The following is a 19,660-nucleotide window of genomic DNA, read 5'->3' on the forward strand; positions in this document are numbered from 1 at the left end:
TACAATGATTTTAAATCTGCACTCACCTCTGCTAAACAGGCCTACTTCACAACCCTCGTATCATCCCTATCCTACAACCCCAAACAGTTATTCAAAACCTTTAACTCCCTCCTCCGCCCCCCACTGCCTCCTCCAACCTCCCTCATCTCTGCTGAGGACTTTGCCACACACTTTAAAAATAAGATCGACCAAACAAGGCAAGTCTTCATTGTTCAACCACCACAACCCCTTTGTATACCAGACCAATGCCCAAACCCCATAACCTCCCTATTCAACATCACTGAAGGGGGGCGTAATTGTCTCCTCTCCAAATCGCACCTCACCACATGTGCGCTCAACCCCATCCCATCCCTCCTCCTCCCCAACCACACCACCACACTCATCCCATCCCTAACCCACCTCTTCAACCTATCACTATCTTCTGGCACCTTCCCTTCTGCTTTCAAACACACCACAATCACGCCTATCCTTAAAAAGCCAACCCTCGATCCAACTGCTATGTCCAGCTATCGCCCAATATCACTGCTCCCATTCACTTCCAAACTCCTGGAGCAGCACGTCCATGCTGAACTCTCCTCCCACCTCTCATCTAACTTGTTGTTCGACAATCTACAATCTGGTTTGCGCCCCCATCACTCAACTGAGACTGCCCTGACCAAAATCACTAACGACCTACTTACCGCCAAAGCTACTGGACAATACTCTGTACTACTCCTTCTAGACCTGTCCTCTGCTTTCGACACAGTCGACCACTGCCTCCTACTACAGATCCTCTCCTCCTTTGGCATCAAAGACCTCGCCCTATCCTGGATCTCCTCATACCTTTCCAACCGCACATTCAGCGTCTCCCACTCCCACCTCATCCCACCCTCTCTCTGTTGGAGTCCCCCAAGGCTCTGTTCTAGGACCCCTACTCTTCTCAATCTATACACTTGGCTTGGGACAACTCATAAAGTCCCATGGGTTCCAGTACCACCTCTATGCTGATGACACTCAGATCTACCTCTCTGGCCCAGACGTCACCGCTCTGCTGTCCAGAATACCAGAGTGCCTATCAGCCATACCCTCCTTCTTCTCCTCTCGCTTCCTCAAACTCAATGTGGACAAATCTGAACTCATCATCTTTCCTCCATCCCACAGATCTTCCTTACCTGACCTATCTATCGCAATCAATGACATCATGCTTTCCCCCGTACCGGAAGTCCGCCGCCTCGGAGTAACCTTCGACTCTGCCCTGTCCTTCAAACCGCACATCCAAGCTCTTTCCACCTCCTGTCACCTTAAGCTCAAAAATATCTCCAGAATCCGTCCTTTCCTCAACCCCCAATCTACTAAAATGCTTGTGCACGCCCTCATCATCTCCCGCCTTGACTACTGCAACATCCTTTTCTGTGGCCTCCCTGCTAACACCCTTGCACCTCTCCAGTCCATTCTTAACTCTGCTGCCCGACTAATTCATCTCTCTCCTCGCTACACTCCTCCGCTTCCCCCCTCTGCCAATCTCTTCACTGGCTCCCATTCCCTCAGCGTATCCAGTTCAAATTACTAATACTGACCTACAAAGCCATCCATAACCTGTCTCCTCCATATATCTCTGAACTAATCTCTCGATATCTTCCCTCACGTGATCTCCGGTCCTCCCAAGACCTCCTTCTCTCCTCCACACTTATTCGCTCCTCATCCAACCGCCTCCAAGACTTCTCCCGAATATCCCCCATCCTCTGGAATTCTTTGCCCCAACACGTCCGACTATCAACCACAGTCGGATCCTTCAGACGGAACCTGAAAATCCACCTCTTCAGGAAAGCCTACAGCCTGCACTGACCCCGCTGCCTCCTCACCACTACTGAAGCTACCGCCTCACCAACACCGGAGCTACCGCCTCACCAACACCGGAGCTACCGCCTCACCAACACCGGAGCTACCGCCTCACCAACACCGGAGCTACCGCCTCAACAACACCGGAGCTACCGCCTCAACAACACCGGAGCTCCTGCAACCCTCAACCTACTGTCTCCTTCCCCATAATCCTGTAGAATGTAAGACCACAAGGGCAGGGTCCTCGCCCCCCTGTATCAGTCCGTCATTGTTAGTTTGTTTACTGTAAGTGATATCTGTAACTTGTATGTAACCCCTTCTCATGTACAGCACCATGGAACCAATGGTGCTATATAAATAAATAATAATAATAATGATTGACCCTGTAAAGGATGGATCTACCAAGTGGTCTCTGGAGAGAGCCAGAAAAACATGCCATTTATTGCCACTCTAGTTTATAAATGAGAGTCCTGAATAGAGAGACCCCCTATGTCAAAATTTCATTCCTCCCCCCCCCCCCCCAAAGAAAAATACATTTTTTCTGAACAACCCCTGAGGGTCCTAAAAGGTGGATTCCTCTCTAATGGAGTATTTAAAAATAGGTTTTCGACATCCGTCCACCCCTTTAGTTACTCACAAAGTTTTTTTAGGACTCCGAAATCCTCCTCAAAAATGTTGGAAAGCTCTTCCTAATAATTTCTTTGGGATATCTATGATTTTTTTTTATTTTTATTTTTTTTTTTATTTATGAAGAGGTTTTAGAAAATTTAATGGTGGGAAAAAAAGTGCAGGTCAATTCTTGAAGGAAACTTCTCCCAAGTTAAGGCACTGACCAATCAAAACGCTACAAAGAACGATTCAGGGGAAAATAAACTCTTCCAGAAATCCTCGAAAAAGTAAAACTCCTCCAATAACTCCCCTAAAGCAGCAGTTCCTGAAGTGGTTTCCAGTTGAAAAACTCAGAGCTCAAAGAAAAGACAAAAGTGTAAAACTTATTAGTGGAAACCCCTTTAAGGAGCCTTCTCCTTCCTTATGATACAGGTTTCTGAGCCTCTTTGCTGTACCTTCCCCTTTAAGAGCCCCCAGTGTTTACACATGGTAATCATTGCTGCAGCTCTGTGTAATTCATCTTCTGATCACTGAATACAGTCAGAATGTGCAGTGTAAGCAGAAAATGTTCCTGGAAAGCAAAGTAAATATTCAGTCTGCAGATTTATGTCCCTCAAGGATCCAGTAGAAAGTATTTGCTGCAGAGGCGTCGCTCCTTGTAGTGTCCTCCCCTCTACGGCCCGAGCACCCCCAGTCGTATGGAGGAAAGTATAGCACGGGTCTCATCATTGAGGTCCAGTGTTTCACTCAGTCCCATTTGTATAACCTCCCCCCCCCCCCCCCACGGTGTATAACCTTCACCCCCTGGTGTATAACCTCCACCCCCCTCGCCCCCTGGTGTATAACCTCCACCCCCCTCGCCCCCTGGTGTATAACCTCCAGCCCCTCGCCCCCAGTGTGCAACCTCTGCCCCCCTCGCCCCCTGGTGTATAACTTCCGTCCCCCTTGCCCCCTGGTGTATAACCTCCACCCCCCTCGCCCCCTGGTGTATAACCTCCACCCCCCTCGCCCCCTGGTGTATAACCTCCAGCCCCTCGCCCCCAGTGTGCAACCTCTGCCCCCCTCGCCCCCTGGTGTATAACTTCCGTCCCCCTTGCCCCCTGGTGTATAACCTCCACCCCCCTCGCCCCCAGGTGTATAACCTCCACCCCCTTCGCCCCCTGATGTATAACCTCCAGCCCCTCGCCCCCAGTGTATAACCTCCACCCCCCTCGCCCCCTGGTGTATAACCTCCACCCCCCTCGCCCCCTGGTGTATAACCTCCACCCCCCTCGCCCCCAGTGTATAACCTCCGTCCCCCTCGCCCCCTGGTGTATAACTTCCGTCCCCCTTGCCCCCTGGTGTATAACCTCCACCCCCCTCGCCCCCTGGTGTATAACCTCCACCCCCCTCGCCCCTTGATGTATAACCTCCAGCCCCTCGCCCCCAGTGTATAACCTCCAGCCCCTCGCCCCTGGTGTATAACCTCCAGCCCCTCGCCCCCTGGTGTATAACCTCCAGCCCCTCGCCCCCAGTGTATAACCTCCAGCCCCTCGCCCCCTGGTGTATAACTTCCGTCCCCCTTGCCCCCTGGTGTATAACCTCCACCCCCCTCGCCCCCTGGTGTATAACCTCCACCCCCCTCGCCCCTTGATGTATAACCTCCAGCCCCTCGCCCCCAGTGTATAACCTCCAGCCCCTCGCCCCTGGTGTATAACCTCCAGCCCCTCGCCCCCTGGTGTATAACCTCCAGCCCCTCGCCCCCAGTGTATAACCTCCAGCCCCTCGCCCCCGGTGTATAACCTCCAGCCCCTCGCCCCTGGTGTATAGCCTCCGGCCCCTCGCCCCCTGGTGTATAACCTCCACCCCCTTGCCCCCAGTGTATAACCTCTGTCCCCTCACCCCCAGTGTATAACCTTCACCCCCCTTGCCCCCTGGTGTATGACCTCTGTCCCCCTCGCCCCCAGTGTATAACCTCCGGCCCCTCGCCCTCTGGTGTATAACCTCTGGCCCCTCGCCCCCAGTGTATAACCTCCTTCCCCTCGCCCCCTGGTGTATAACCTCCGGCCCCTCACCCCCAGTGTATAACCTCTGCCCCCCTTGGCCCCAGGTGTATAACCTTCGGGCCCTCACCCCCAGTGTATAACCTCCACCCCCCTTGGCCCCCTGGTGTATAACCTCCACCCCCCTTCGCCCCCTGGTGTATAACCTCCACCCCCCTCGCCCCCTGGTGTATAACTTCCAGCCCCCTTGCCCCCGGTGTATAACCTCTGGCACCTCGCCCCTAGTGTATAACCTCCGCCCCCTTGCCCCCAGTGTATAACCTCCGCCCCCTTGCCCCCAGTGTATAACCTCCGGCCCATCGCCCCCAGTGTATAACCTCCGGCCCCTCGCCCCCAGTGTGTAATATGCAGCCCTCACCTCTGGTGTATAATCTCCAGCCTAATTTCCCCTGGTGTATGACTTCCGTCCCCCTCCCCCAGTGTATAACATGTGACCCAACTTATTAAGTGGAAAGAACCGAAGCAACTCGGCCACAAAGTGGAGACCCTGTAACGTCAAAGAGCGGGGTCACCGAGTGCTGAGGAGCAGAGGGTGGAAATGTCACCAATTCTCTGCTGACTCCATAACTGCAGAGTCCAGACCTCCTCTCCTACATGGCCGAGCAGCTGCGTGCAGCCGTACATCACCAAGCACAATGCCGAGATTCAGATGGAGTGGTGTAAAGCCGGCCTCTCTGGACTCTGGAGGAAACGTGTTCTGTGCAGTGACGGATCATGTGTCTTTATGTGGCATCTGGGGTTGGTGATTCCAGGAAAACGTTACCCGGACGGACTGCACTGTGCCCGCTGTAGAGTTTGGTGGAGGAGGATAATACTATGGGGGTGTTTTTCAGGGTTTGGCCTTTATTTCCAGTTAAGGGAAATCTTAATACTTCAGTATAAGACATTGTGGACAATTGTAGCTTCCAGCTTTTTGGGGAAGACCCGTTTTTGTTCCCCATGAAGGTGCCCAGTACACAAGCTCCATGCAGACATGGCGGGAAGAACAAGACCGCACAGATCCCGGATCTCAGCCCCATCCTACACCTTTAGGATCAGGTAGGACGGAGATTGTGAGCCCGTCCTCTGCCCCATCAGGGTCTGACCTGACAAACGCTCTTCTGGATGACGGGGCAAAAATTCCCACGGACAGAAGCCTACAAGATCTTGTAGTGAAGCTGTTCTCGCTCATGTCTGTGGATGTGAGGAATCCTCTGTGGGTGTAATGTGGAGGGGTCCCGACACTTGTGTCCTTGTAGTGTATGTCTACTGTGAGCGTCCGGCTGCTTGTTAGAAAGTATTTCACTTGTGGAAACTTCCTGGAGTGCAGCGTGGAAGCCATTCTGGAATTCTGCCAATTATTGGAGACCAGGCTACACGGCGACTTCCTATGCCACGTGTCACCACTATATGATCACTAACGTTCGGATTTTTGCCATGGCAATAATTTTTTTTTTTTGCCACAGTACATTATTAAGGCCATGTCATGGTATATGACATACTTTTAGTGATCTAATCATTAAAATCATTTTAGCTTAAATCAGCACTCTTCCTCCTCCTTGTCCTCCTCTTCCTCCTTGTCCTCTTCCTCCTCCTTGTCCTCTTCCTCCTCCTTGTCCTCTTCATCCTCCTTGTCCTCCTCGACATCTTCCCCTCCCATCAAAGTGTTTATTTTCTTTATATATATTGCAGTCATCACATTATACAGCACTGTGTGTACTTACAATTGCTCATTTTGCCTTTCCACCCAGCTAATTCTTCCCTTTTCTCTGCTCTATGCAGAAACAAGAAGTCTCTTGTCCCTGCATTTATCATCCCCTTCATCTCCTGACCCAGCTGCTCCCTCCTCCCCCCCTAGCAGAGACTTATGACCTACTGTTTCTACATAGAGCTTAGAAGGATTCAGCTAGCCAGTTATTAATCATATGATGTCATAGACTTAATGGAAAAAAGAAGGATTATATCTAGGTAGAAAGGATTAATGAGCAATTGTAAGTACACCGTGCTGTATATTGTGATGACTGCAATATATTAAGAAGATAAAAACTTTAATAGGAGGAGTGCTTCTTTAGTCAAATATGATAATTAGTGTGCCCGGTGCACCCTGAGTGTGGCCAAGTGCAGTCCCAAAATATAACATGTTAGCCTATCAATTTTGTTTTTCTTACAGAGTTTCCTGTATGCATTAAGTAATTTTATATTTTGAGAGATTGGGGGACAGACACATCTAATTCATGATATTTTTTATTTTCTTACTATGTTTTAAAACTTTTCACTTGATTTCCCCCCCCCCCCCCCCCCCCCAGAGGAATTTAACCTGTGATTGCCTCACCTATATGACCTGAGCATATATTGAAAATCACGGTTACCTATGTGCGAACAGGCATCCCGCCAGTATTGTGCCATTTTAAAGAGGTTGAGCAAAGTACATTTTAATTAATAGATCTTGGAATACTATTAATTTACACAATTGTATGTGATTAAATAAAATGTTCCTGTGCTGAGATAATCTTATAAATGTGCCCCTGCTGTGTACTGTGTAATGGCTGCGTCCTACCATGCTGAGCTGCTCCAGTTCATGGTCAGCGAATACCACATCTTCTGTCCAGGAAGGAAGCAGAAGTCACTTAGGGTAAATGCGTTTAGGGTACGTTTACACTAGCGTTGTGCTAGTGTGCGTCGGCGCCGCGTCGGGCGACGCAGCGGCGACGCACGCGTCATGCGCCCCTATGTTTAACATGGGGGACGCATGCGTTTTTGCTTGTTGCGTTTTGCGACAAATGCGTCTTTTTTGCCGCAAGCGTCGGACCAAGAAAACGCAACAAGTTGCATTTTTCTTGCGTCCGATTTTCGGCAAAAAACGACGCACGCGTCGCAAAAGGCAGCGTTTTTGCGTGTGTTTTGCCGCGTTTTTCGGTGCGTTGTGCGTCGCGTCGCCGACACAGCGGCGCACAACGCTAGTCTGAACGTAGCCTTACAGGCTAAATAGCTGAGGTTTGCAGCTTTCTGAGGTAACAAAGAAACTATAGGAGAGAAGAAGCGCACATAGGGTCATATCCAACAATTTCAGAATCTGTTATTTAGAAAACTGCTCACCTGGTGCCCCTTTGATAGGGCATATAAACGCCAGCTGCCGCAGATCCACGGATATGTGTGTGGTGTTTCCCGAGGACGAAGTCCTATATAGACTTTGAAACGCGTTGAATAAAACCACCATTCCTTTTCATCAATACGTTCAGGTTTCCATTTGTTCAGCAGCGTGGACAATATCCCAAAAAATCCTTTGTATGCTTTCTGAGGTAACACACTGTTACGCTTAGGGACCAGGAAAGCGAGATAAGTGGACCCACTAGACCGAAACAGCGAACCTCCCCAGGACGAGTGGACCAGGTGGGCCGCCCTCTATACAGGGAGCGTTAGGAGCAGGCCCAGGGGAGACTACTGAACGGCAGCCGGTACCAAAGTACAGGGAAAGGAAAAGGTCAGGGCAGGGACGACGGAAAAGAAAACGAAGAAGGAGAAGAGGAACGGGTAACGGGAAACTGACAAGACAGACAGAGAATGAAAGGACAAACCGGAAGACAGGATGAAGACACGAGACCACGGAAGCGCAGGAGACGATGGCGGAAGGACTAGGCAGAGGATCTGGAACACCGGGAAAAAACGAAGGTGCTGGAGAACTGGAGCTGCAAGGGAAGCACGGAGAGAGTAAATGATAATACACAGAAACGAAAAGTCAGAGACAAGCAGCATGGAGAATGTAGGGTACGTTAGGAAGCGAGAGAGCCAGAGGCATTTGCCATAAAACAAATGACAGACAGGCACAGCCAAAAGGAAGAGGCGGCCTTAAATGCAGAGTGGCAGCGTACCTTCCGGGTCATGGACCTCCAGGAGCACAGAGAGCAGGGGAAAGAGTGTCCAAAGAAAAGGCAGAGTGCGCGTGCGCAGGAAATCCTAGAGCGTGCGCGCCCGACAGGAAGCAGGAGCCGGGAGAGCGAGCAGAGGAGGCGGCGCTGGAGAAGGAACAGGAGCGCGCCGGGACGCCGAGGAGCAGTAAGTCAGAGCGGGCAGCAGGGGCCGCGGCGGTGATAACGGCGACCTGACAGTACTCCCCTCCTTACCTCCCCCCTTTCTAAGACCAGAAAGAAATCTAGCCAAAACTCGAGGAGCTTGGATGTTCTCCCGAGGCTCCCAGGATCTCTCCTCTGGACCAAAACCCTTCCAGTCCACCAGAAAAAAGGTCCTCCCCCTCACTCTCTTCATGGCAAGGATGTCCTTAATCTCAAAAACATCATTGGCGGAGACCGGCCGGGAAGAAAGCGCAGTAGAGGCATGAAACTGATTGAGAACAAGTGGCTTCAGGAGGGAAACATGGAAGGAATTAGGAATGCGTAGCGAGGGGGGCAGCTTTAACTTGTAGGAGACATCATTAATACGGGTCAGAATCTCAAAAGGCCCAATATAACGAGGACCCAATTTACGAGAAGGAATCTTTAAGCGAACAAATTTAGAGGATAACCATACCCTATCACCGGGATGATATAACGGAGGGTCTAGGCGCCTCTTGTCAGCATGCCTCTTCATTCTGTCTCACGCAAACTCAAGAGCGGTCTTGGTCTCCTGCCAGATCCTGGAGAACTCCCCGGACAAAAGATCAGCCGCCGGCACCCCCGAGACAGGAGGAACCGGTAGGGGTACACCAGGATGTTGCCCCTAGACGACAAAGAAGGGTGACTTGGAAGAAGATTCACTGGGATGGTTGTTGTATGCAAATTCTGCCCAAGGAAGAAGATCAGACCAATCACTGTGATGTGAATTGGAAAAATGACGAAGATAAGTTACCAGAGTCTGATTGGTGCGCTCCACTTGACCGTTGGATTGAGGGTGGTAGGCAGAAGAGAAGTCAAGTGAGATGTTCATATATTTACAGAGCGCTCTCCAGAACCGAGATGTAAACTGAACTCCTCTATCCGAAACGATATGTTGAGGAAAGCCATGAATACGAAAAATGTGGCGGACAAAAATTTTTGCCAGTTCAGGTGCAGAGGGTAAACCAGGAAGGGATAAAAAATGAGCCATTTTGGAGAACCTATCCACAACAACAAGGATGACAGTGCAGCCGGAAGAGCGAGGCAAATCGGTGATAAAATCCATTGCAATGTGTTGCCACGGAGCTGAAGGAACTGGCAGCGGATGAAGAAGTCCAGAGGGCCGTCGTCTAGGAATCTTGTTCTTGGCACAAGACGGACAAGAGGCAACAAAATCTTGAACTTCCTGGGAAAGAGTTGGCCACCAGTAGTAGCGGGAAAGAAGCAAGAGCGTCTTCTTAAGACCAGCATGACCAGCAAACTTGGAGGCATGGCCCCAACGTAAAACTCGCCTCCTGTTGCGCTCAGAGACGAAGGTCTTGCCCGGAGGCAGCAAAGACAGATTGACGGGAGCTACTACGATGACCTTGGAGGTATCCAGAATATGTGAAGCCTCTTCCTCTGAGTCGATAGGCAAAAAGGATCTGGAGAGAGCGTCGGCCTTAAGATTTTTATTGCCAGGACGAAAATGTAACTCGAAATTAAAACGAGCAAAGAAAAGGGACCATCTAGCTTGCCGGGGATTAAGTCTCTGAGCCGAACGAATATAAGCTAGATTCTTGTGGTCCGTATAGATCCTGAACGGGTGAACAGCTCCCTCCAAAAGGTATCTCCACTCTTGTAGAGCCAACTTTATGGCCAATAACTCCCTGTCACCAATAGAATAGTGTCGCTCAGAATGGGAGAAGGTCTTGGAAAAGAAACCGCAGGTGACAAAACGCCCAGACGAAGATTCTTGAGACAGTACTGCCCCTGCTCCTACTGCAGAAGCGTCCACTTCGAGAATAAAAGGTTTATTGACTTCAGGACGATGAAGTATGGGAGCAGCCTGTAGAGAAGGCTTGTTTCAAAGAGAGAAAGGCATCTTCAGCTTCAGGGGTCCAGATGTGAGGGTCGGATCCCTTGTGAATCAAGGAGATGATGGATTTGATTAGAGAAGAAAAGTGAGGAATGAATTGTCGGTAGTAATTCGCGAAACCGACGAATCGCTGGATAGCTTTGGTACCAAGAGGACGTGGCCAGTTGAGCACAGCGGACACCTATTCCGGGTCCATGCATAGACCAGAGTCGGAGATAATGTATCCCAGGAAAGGAAGAGAAGACTGCTCAAAGGCGCATTTCTCGATCTTGGCGAATAGACGATTCTCCCTCAGACGCAGAAGAACAAGACGAACGTCCCTTCTGTGAGTAGACAGGTCAGGAGAATAAACGAGAATATCGTCCAGATATACCACCACGCAAGAATACAAAAGGTCACGGAAAATGTCATTCACAAATTCTTGAAATACCGCGGGGGCATTGCATAAGCCGAAGGGCATGACGAGGTACTCGTAGTGACCATCTCTGGTGTTGAAAGCGGTCTTCCACTCATCTCCGGAACGAATTCGGATAAGATTGTAGGCCCCGCGAAGATCCAGCTTAGTAAAAATTCGAGCTCCCCGTAGCCAATCAAAAAGTTCAGGAATAAGAGGTAGTGGATACTTGTTCTTAATAGTAATACAATTAAGACCACGATAGTCGATGCAGGGATGGAGGGTTCCGTCCTTCTTTTTAACAAAAAAGAAACCTGCACCTGCGGGTGAAGAAGACTTCCGGATGAAACCCTTGGCCAAATTCTCCTGAACATACTCGGACATGGCTTGAGACTCAAGAGGATTCAGCAGATAAATTCGTCCTCTGGGTGGAGTTGTACCAGGAACGAGGTCGATTGGGCAGTCATATGGGCGATGCGGGGGCAAGTTCTCCGCCTCTTTCTTATCGAAGACATCAGCAAAGGAGTGATAGGCTGAAGGCAAACCTGCCGGAGGAAAATTAGACACGGATGACCTTAAAGGAAGAACAGGACGTAGACATTTAGTTTGACAGGAATGACCCCAACGGAGGACATCTCCAGAACGCCAATCTAAAACGGGCTCGTGTATTCTTAACCACGGAAGACCCAGGAGAAACGTATGAGATAAAGATGGCAACACGTAGAAGGCAATCTTCTCCCGATGTAAAGCTCCGATTTGCAGTTCCACTTCTTCTGTGACCAAAGTAACGGTTTCCTGCAAGGGCCGACCGTCAACTGAAGCTAACTGCCGAGGAGACTCCAAGGTTCTGACAGGAATTTGAAACCTACTGACTGCCTCGAGTTGAATAAAATTTCCAGCCGCACCAGAATCAACATACGCTACTTCAGAAAAACGAGCGGAACCGATATGTAACTGAACTGAAAGAGTAAAGGGTAGAGAGGAATCGCTATCACCCAGGTAAGCCTCCCTTACCTGACCTAGGCGGAGGCGTTTCCCGGCCTCACCGGACAGGAACGTAGAAGATGGGAGGCACTGCCACAGTAGAAGCAGAGACCCTGTGCCAGTCTCTCCTTACGACGCTGCTCCGCCGGCTTGATACGGTCCACCTGCATAGGTTCAGGAGCAGATACCATAGAAGGGGAGACTTGAGGAGAACGAGTAGGACTGCGAGAAGATGGGACTGGACGAGGCGGTCTCCTCTCCCTGGCTGATTCACGGAGACGTTCCTGGAAACGCAAGTCAATGCGGGTCGCCAGGGAAATCAGATCCTCCAGAGTTGTAGGAGTGTCTCTACCCGCCAACTCGTCCTTAATTCAACCAGACAGACCGCGCCAGAAGGCCCCAACCAAAGCCTCATTGTTCCAGCCCAGCTCGGACAACAAGGTACGAAATTGAATGGCGTACTGGCCGACAGAAAGGGTACCCTGGTGGAGACTAAAAAGCGACTCGGTAGTAGAAGCCAACCGTCCTGGCTCATCGAAGACCTTACGAAAGGTCTCCAGAAAAGAAGAGAGTTGGGAGACGAGAGGATCATCTCGTTCCCATAGGGGGTTAACCCAGGCCAGAGCCACACCCTCCAACTGAGACACAATAAAGGCCACCTTAGCTCGGTCAGTGGGGTATTGTTGTGGCAGAAGTTCAAAGTGCATCTGGCATTGGTTTAGGAAACCTCGACACAATTTAGGGTCTCCACTATATCGCGGCGGCCTAGCCAGACGAGGAGGAGGGTGCGAAGCCGGAGCCTGGGCAGGGGCCGAGGCGGCAGTTTGAAGGGTGAGCAGACGATTATCCACAGAAGCCATGTAACTTAGTATGTGGCCCTGGGTATCACGTTGCTGGGCGAGCTCTTGCTGGAGACTGGCCAGCTGAGTAGCGCTCCCTGGGTCGGAGGGTTGAAGAGCAGCTAAACGGGACTCCATAGATTTAAGAAAACCCATAATCCGGCTTTTGTTCTCCCGTAAAAACAAGAGTTCCTTTTGGGTGGAAACAGAGGTACCAGCGGGATCCATGGCCTGTCTGTACTGTTACGCTTAGGGACCAGGAAAGCGAGATAAGTGGACCCACTAGACCGAAACAGCGAACCTCCCCAGGATGAGTGGACCAGGTGGGCCGCCCCCTATACAGGGAGCGTTAGGAGCAGGCCCAGGGGAGACTACTGTACGGCAGCCGGTACCAAAGTACAGGGAAAGGAAAAGGTCAGGGCAGGGACGACGGAAAAGAAAACGAAGAAGGAGAAGAGGAACGGGTAACGGGAAACTGACAAGACAGACAGAGAATGAAAGGACAAACCGGAAGACAGGATGAAGACACGAGACCACGGAAGCGCAGGAGACGATGGCGGAAGGACTAGGCAGAGGATCTGGAACACCGGGAAAAAACGAAGGTGCTGGAGAACTGGAGCTGCAAGGGAAGCACGGAGGGAGTAAATGATAATACACAGAAACGAAAAGTCAGAGACAAGCAGCAGGGAGAACGTAGGGTACGCTAGGAAGCGAGAGAGCCAGAGGCATTTGCCATATAACAAATGACAGACAGGCACAGCCAAAAGGAAGAGGCGGCCTTAAATGCAGAGTGGCAGCGTACCTTCCGGGTCATGGACCTCCAGGAGCACAGAGAGCAGGGGAAAGAGCATCCAAAGAAAAGGCAGAGTGCGCGTGCGCAGGAAATCCTAGAGCGCGCGCGCCCGACAGGAAGCAGGAGCCGGGAGAGCGAGCAGAGGAGGCGGCGCTGGAGAAGGAACAGGAGCGCGCCGGGACGCCGAGGAGCAGTAAGTCAGAGCGGACAGCAGGGGCCGCGGCGGTGATAACGGCGACCTGACACACATTTCCCCAGCCTGTTTTATCACAAGAGCTAGTGTCTCTGCGGCCCGTCATCGTTCAAGGGAGCTCGTCCTAAATCAAGGCTGTGACTTATGAGCTCAGCGCCTGCTGGATCCCCTATTATGATGAGATCAGAGGGCTGGAGACATGGCAGAAACACTCACTCCTGTGATAAAACAGGCAGGGAAATGTGTTACCTCAGAAAGCTGTGAGCCCCTGCTATTTCTTCTGTATATTCACTCATCATATGTCACTTATGCTTCCTCCCCAGAGTTAACCATTAACTAGGGAAGCTTTGCATGGTTGGACACAGCCTTCACGCAGACCATAGCAGGGGAAGATATGATATATTTTGGCTTCTGGAGTGATAAAAACCTTTATTCAGCACTAGCCCGGGCCAGCTTTTCCTCCTGCACTCGTATTTCGAGGCGAAGACCGGACCCCTGTTGAATATCCCCCCTTTGCCTACGAGCTTGTGACCGGGAATGTTTTCAGTGTAAATATCCAGTAATTGGATTCGCCCGCTGCGGACCTCACATTTGTTTTTATTTCAGTTCTGAACATATGTTTCATGGGTTGTACAGAATGCAAAAGGTGCCAGGTGCAAGAATCTGATGAAAAGCGAGAATAGCGCAGAAATGAAAACACCGAAAACCTTCCATAGATTGCAGTCCCAGATGCTGTACTTATACCCATTTATTCCCAATTGTATCCACCATCATTTGCCTGCAGAGCTGACACTCGCTTGGACGCATCGTCCACTGTATACAACCCACATTTAGCAGTGTGAGATGTCATGTATCCCCCGCTGTAAAACAAAATCACATTATTTGCTCCATTAAAGAAGTTCTATATTCTTAAATGTGCGTATTTTAGACTAAAAATACGTTTTGGAGTTGGGTTTCATGAAAAAATTTGCTTTGTTTGTCTTTAATAGGCTCTTTTTTTCCCTTTTTGTGTTGCTGGCTGAATTATGAGTTAACTGAGAATCTGTCAGTGAGCTCCTTGGGGAGTTTTTACTCTTTTATCTGTGTTTTTCTGAACTCCTTTGTTCTTGGTTATGATCACAGACCACATCAAAGCTGAGCGGAGCTTTGCGGTGAAAAATCAGCTGAGAGGCGCTCAGAAAAAGACAGATGGAAAATGGAGCAGATCATGAGGAGAATTAACCCTGTGGTTCCTCCAGGAGGAACTCCAGTAGGAGTGTCAAACACTCGAGTAAAATTATCTATTTTACGGTTCATTAATTCCTAGGTTTATACTTCATGGGCTTTTTCTGATATCACAGCATTTATTTAGATGATCTGCACTACCAGACATGACCTTTGCACAAGAGTGGCGCTGTGTCTGAAAGTGGTCATGCTTTTCCAATCCCCCATAAGAGTCTTAACTAGAGTTATCAAATTATCCTGAGCTTTTGGTGACAATCATTTAGGCCATAAACCCTTTCCCCTTCGCTAGATGTAAAGACATTAGGATGCCAGTGATAAGAAGAATGTTTATCATATTAAAGAGAACGTGTCACGTGCCATAAATGTGTGTTGGTGTAAATGCCGCTGTTCTCCTGAATCCGGCGCTGTTTTTCTTTTGTTCTTGTGCCTCTCCGTTCCTGAAATATGACCTCCTCTTTTTCTGAATGAAAATGTAGTCTTGTTATCCAAGTACCGTAGTTGTTATCCTGAGCTCTTTTGTGGGTGTCTTCACGAGGACCACACCTAGATTAGCAGTGAAGAGGAGTCCATATCTCAGGAACAGAGAGGCGCAGGAATAAAAGAAAAACAACGCCGGAATCGGGAGAACAGCGGCATTTACACCATTACAGTCATGGCCAAAAGTATTGACACCCCTGCAATTCTGTCAGATAATACTCAGTTTCTTCCTGAAAATGATTGCAAACACAAATTATTTGGTATTATTATCTTCATTTAATTTGTCTTAAATGAAAAAACACAAGAGAATGAAGCAAAAAGCAAAACATTGATCATTTCTCACAAAACTCCAAAAATGGGCCAGACAAAAGTATTGGCACCCTCAGCCTAATACTTGGTTGCACAACCTTTAGCCAAAATAACTGCGACCAACTGCTTCCAGTAACCATCAATGAGTTTCTTACAATGCTCTGCTGGAATTTTAGACCATTCTTCTTTGGCAAACTGCTCCAGGTCCCTGATATTTGAAGGGTGCCTTCTCCAAACTGCCATTTTTAGATCTCTCCACAGGTGTTCTATGGGATTCAGGTCTGGACTCATTGCTGGCCACCTCAGAAGTCTCCAGTGCTTTCTCTCAAACCATTTTCTAGTGCTTTTTGAAGTGTGTTTTGGGTCATTGCCCTGCTGGAAGACCCATGACCTCTGAGGGAGACGCAGCTTTCTCACACTGGGCCCTACATTATGCTGCAAAATTTGTTGGCAGTCTTCAGACTTCATTAGGCCATGCACACGGTCAAGCAGTCCAGTGCCAGAGGCAGCAAAGCAACCCCAAAACATCAGGGAGCCTCCGCCATGTTTGACTGTAGGGACCGTGTTCTTTTCTTTGAATGCCTCTTTTTTTCTCCTGTAAACTCTATGTTGATGCCTTTGCCCAAAAAGCTCTACTTTTGTCTCATCTGACCAGTGAACATTCTTCCAAAACGTTTTAGGCTTTTTCAGGTAAGTTTTGGCAAACTCCAGCCTGGCTTTTTTATGTCTCGGGGTAAGAAGTGGGGTCTTCCTGGGTCTCCTACCATACAGTCCCTTTTCATTCAGATGCCGACGGATAATACGGGTTGACACTGTTGTACCCTCGGACTGCAGGGCAGCTTGAACTTGTTTGGATGTTAGTCGAGGTTCTTTATCCAACATCCGCACAATGTTGCATTGAAATCTCTTGTCAATTTTTCTTTTCCGTCCACATCTAGGGAGGTTAGCCACAGTGCCATGGGCTTTACACTTCTTGATGACACTGCGCACGGTAGACACAGGAACATTGGGGTCTTTGGAGATGGACTTGTAGCCTTGAGATTGCTCATGCTTCCTCACAACTTGGTTTCTCAAGTCCTCAGACAGTTCTTTGGTCTTCTTTCTTTTCTCCATGCTCAATGTGGTTCACACAGGGACACAGGACAGAGGTTGAGTCAACTTTAATCCATGTCAACTGGCTGCAAGTGTGATTTAGTTATTGCCAACACCTGTTAGGTGCCACAGGTAAGTTACAGGTGCTGTTAATTACACTAGTTAGAGAAGCATCACATGATTTTTCAAACAGTGCCAATACTATTGTGCACCCCCTTTTTTATGTTTGGTGTTGAATTAATAATAATAATAATAATAATAATAATCTTTATTTTTATAGCGCCAACATATTCCGCAGCGCTTTACAGTTTAACAGTTTCAAACACAACAGTCATAACAGTAACAACGTTAACAATACAGTAATAAAGCAAAATAAGCCGCCCCTGCTCGTGAGAGCTTACAATCTACAATGAGGAGGGGGAGATACAAAGTACAGGTGTGTATTTACAATGATGTATTTACAATGATGGTCCAGCCATCTTCAGGGGTTGGGGAATAGATGGGGATAGTGAATGGGCTACACACACACACAAACATAACATGACTTTGATTAGTGAACGTGATAGGCCGCTCTGAACAAATGAGTTTTGAGCGAGCGCCTAAAACTATGCAAATTTTGGATGGTCCTAATATCTTGGGGTAGAGCATTCCAGAGGATTGGCGCAGCACGGGAGAAGTCTTGGAGTCGGGAGTGGGAGGTACGGATTAGTGCAGAGGTTAATCGAAAGTCATTTGCAGAGCGCAGTGGTCTGTTAGGCTGATAGACAGAAATGAGGGAGGAGATGTAAGGGGGTGCCGCACTGTGGAGAGCTTTGTGGGTGAGAACAAGTACTTTGAATTGTATCCTGTAATGAATGGGCAGCCAGTGTAACAACTGGCGAAGAGCGGACGCATCCGAGTAACGATTAGCCAGATGGACGACCCTGGCTGCTGCATTAAATATGGACTGGAGAGGGGAAAGTCACGTGAGGGGGAGGCCAATTAATAGAGCGTTACAGTAGTCCAGGTGGGGGTGGATCAGGGCGACAGTGAGAGTTTTTGTTGTCTCCATGGTGAGGAAAGGGCGGATTCTAGAGATGTTCTTTAGGTGTAAGCGGCACGAGCGGGCAAGAGATTGTATATGGGAGGTGAAGAATTATATCCAATTTGGCTTTAGGACAATTCTTTTTGTGTTTTTTTTCATTTAAGACAAATTAAATGAAGATAATAACAAATAATTTGTGTTTGCAATCATTTTCAAGAAGAAAATGAGTATTATCTGACATAATTGCAGGGGTGTCAATACTTTTGGCCGTGACTGTACATATTTATGGCAAGGGCAGGAATTCTGGGGTATAAGGCTGAAGCTAGCCGATAGCAGAACTTCAGAACCCCATTTGTGGAATCCATGGGGTTCCCAGCAGTCAGGTTTTTATTGACCCTTTAATGATCACAAGCCCTGTCTTTGCAAGGATCGCTGTGGGTCCCAGAAATCGACCCCCAGTGACCATTAAGTGATGGCATATATTCTACTGCAGTGCCATCACTTACTCAGATGGAAACACCCCTTTAAGGACAGTGTTTATTTGTATTCCCATTGCTCGCGAGTGCCATGGGGTGACATCCGTTTTACCAAATGTGCCGCATTCCAAGATGCTGAGACTTTCTGGGACGGCGGCCATCCCCGCTGACGATATTATATGAGCGCTCAGTGTCTTTTGCCTGTGCATGAAATCCACCATGATGTATGATTCCTGGGCTCGTCTGGAAACTTTCTGCAATTGATTATCTCTATTATTTCCATGTTAGTTGCTGTAATGGTGAATACAGGACTCTACTTTTGCATAGAATGTTATGGGAGATTTTTTTTACTAGCGGAAACCTCCGAGCCGTGTCAAAGGGGCCTTGTCTCTCTGCAGAGCCTTTCGATACTAGAAATCAGTGGTGGTCAACATGTGTAGAACAGATTTCTAATATTCTCACTCTTTTTTTTTTTTTACAGGTCATCGCACAACGAGCTAGAAAAGCACAGGTAAGATGGACACTTCTGTCACATGCTGATTGTCTACACTGGGGACATTGGGGAAAACCTGTCACTTCAAAAACTACTGGTACGGTTGTATAGGTCTTTGTACAACAAGAAGAATGACACCTGTATTGTAAAAATCCGTTGTGCCAGCGCCGAGATATACAGCTTTGAAGCTATATGCAAATGAGCCTGGAAGTGCACTGGGGGCGTGTTAGTCTACTCAGAATTTAACACGCCCCCAACATACTTAAAGTCTCATTTGCATTTTGATTCAAAGCTTGATTTCTCAGCGCTGGCACATCGGATTACCACAATACAGGTATCATTTTTCTTCTTGTGCTGTGACCTACACAGCCGTAACACTAATTCCTGCAGTAAAATTGTCCTTTAACAGCCAAGACTTCATGTTATATGTGGCGCTGTCACCTTGTAAGGTGGAAAATGACTCCAATAACCTTATTACTAATCCACCTTGTATTCAGTGAACTTAATGGACAAATACAAGGGGACCGGGTGCTTAAAATTCAAGGACTTTGCTCACACCAGACACTGGAGGCGCTATAATGGCCGTCCATACACTTATATGGAAAAAAATCTGAGCCGACAGTAGTTGGTGACACAGCGCGGAAAAGATCACTGTCGACGCAACCGTTTCAGATCAGACATTGGTGACTATCTTAGAGGATATGCTACCATTGTTCGGGGTCAGCTACGTTCTTTTAAGGGGAACATTGGGAAGTTGTTTTTTTTTCCATAGGTTAGTGGTTATCTTCAGTTAATAAAATTGCACTAAGTGTCAGACAACAATCTTCATTTCTGCATTCATTTTCAGATATGCAATTTGCATTTTTGCGAGTTTCAGAGTTTTCTTTTTTTTTTTGGGGGGGGGGGAGTGTCTCTCTCTGTAATATAGGCTGAACGTGAGGTCTATGTGTATCCATGGTGCTGCTGTA

General features: G+C 48.6%; 1 protein-coding gene across 1 annotated transcript in view; it reads left to right on the plus strand.

Annotated features, from left to right (window-relative positions):
• The window catches only part of MXD4 (MAX dimerization protein 4), an 85,734-nt gene that overhangs the window by 44,764 nt on the left and 21,310 nt on the right, over nt 1–19,660 (plus strand). The window contains exon 3 of the mRNA XM_069744876.1: nt 18,681–18,710. Within this exon, the coding sequence (XP_069600977.1) occupies nt 18,681–18,710 (30 nt within the window). The remainder of the gene's footprint in view (nt 1–18,680; nt 18,711–19,660) is intronic.

The sequence above is a fragment of the Ranitomeya imitator genome, chromosome 1 (assembly GCF_032444005.1).
Source record: "Ranitomeya imitator isolate aRanImi1 chromosome 1, aRanImi1.pri, whole genome shotgun sequence".
NCBI lineage: Eukaryota > Metazoa > Chordata > Amphibia > Anura > Dendrobatidae > Ranitomeya > Ranitomeya imitator.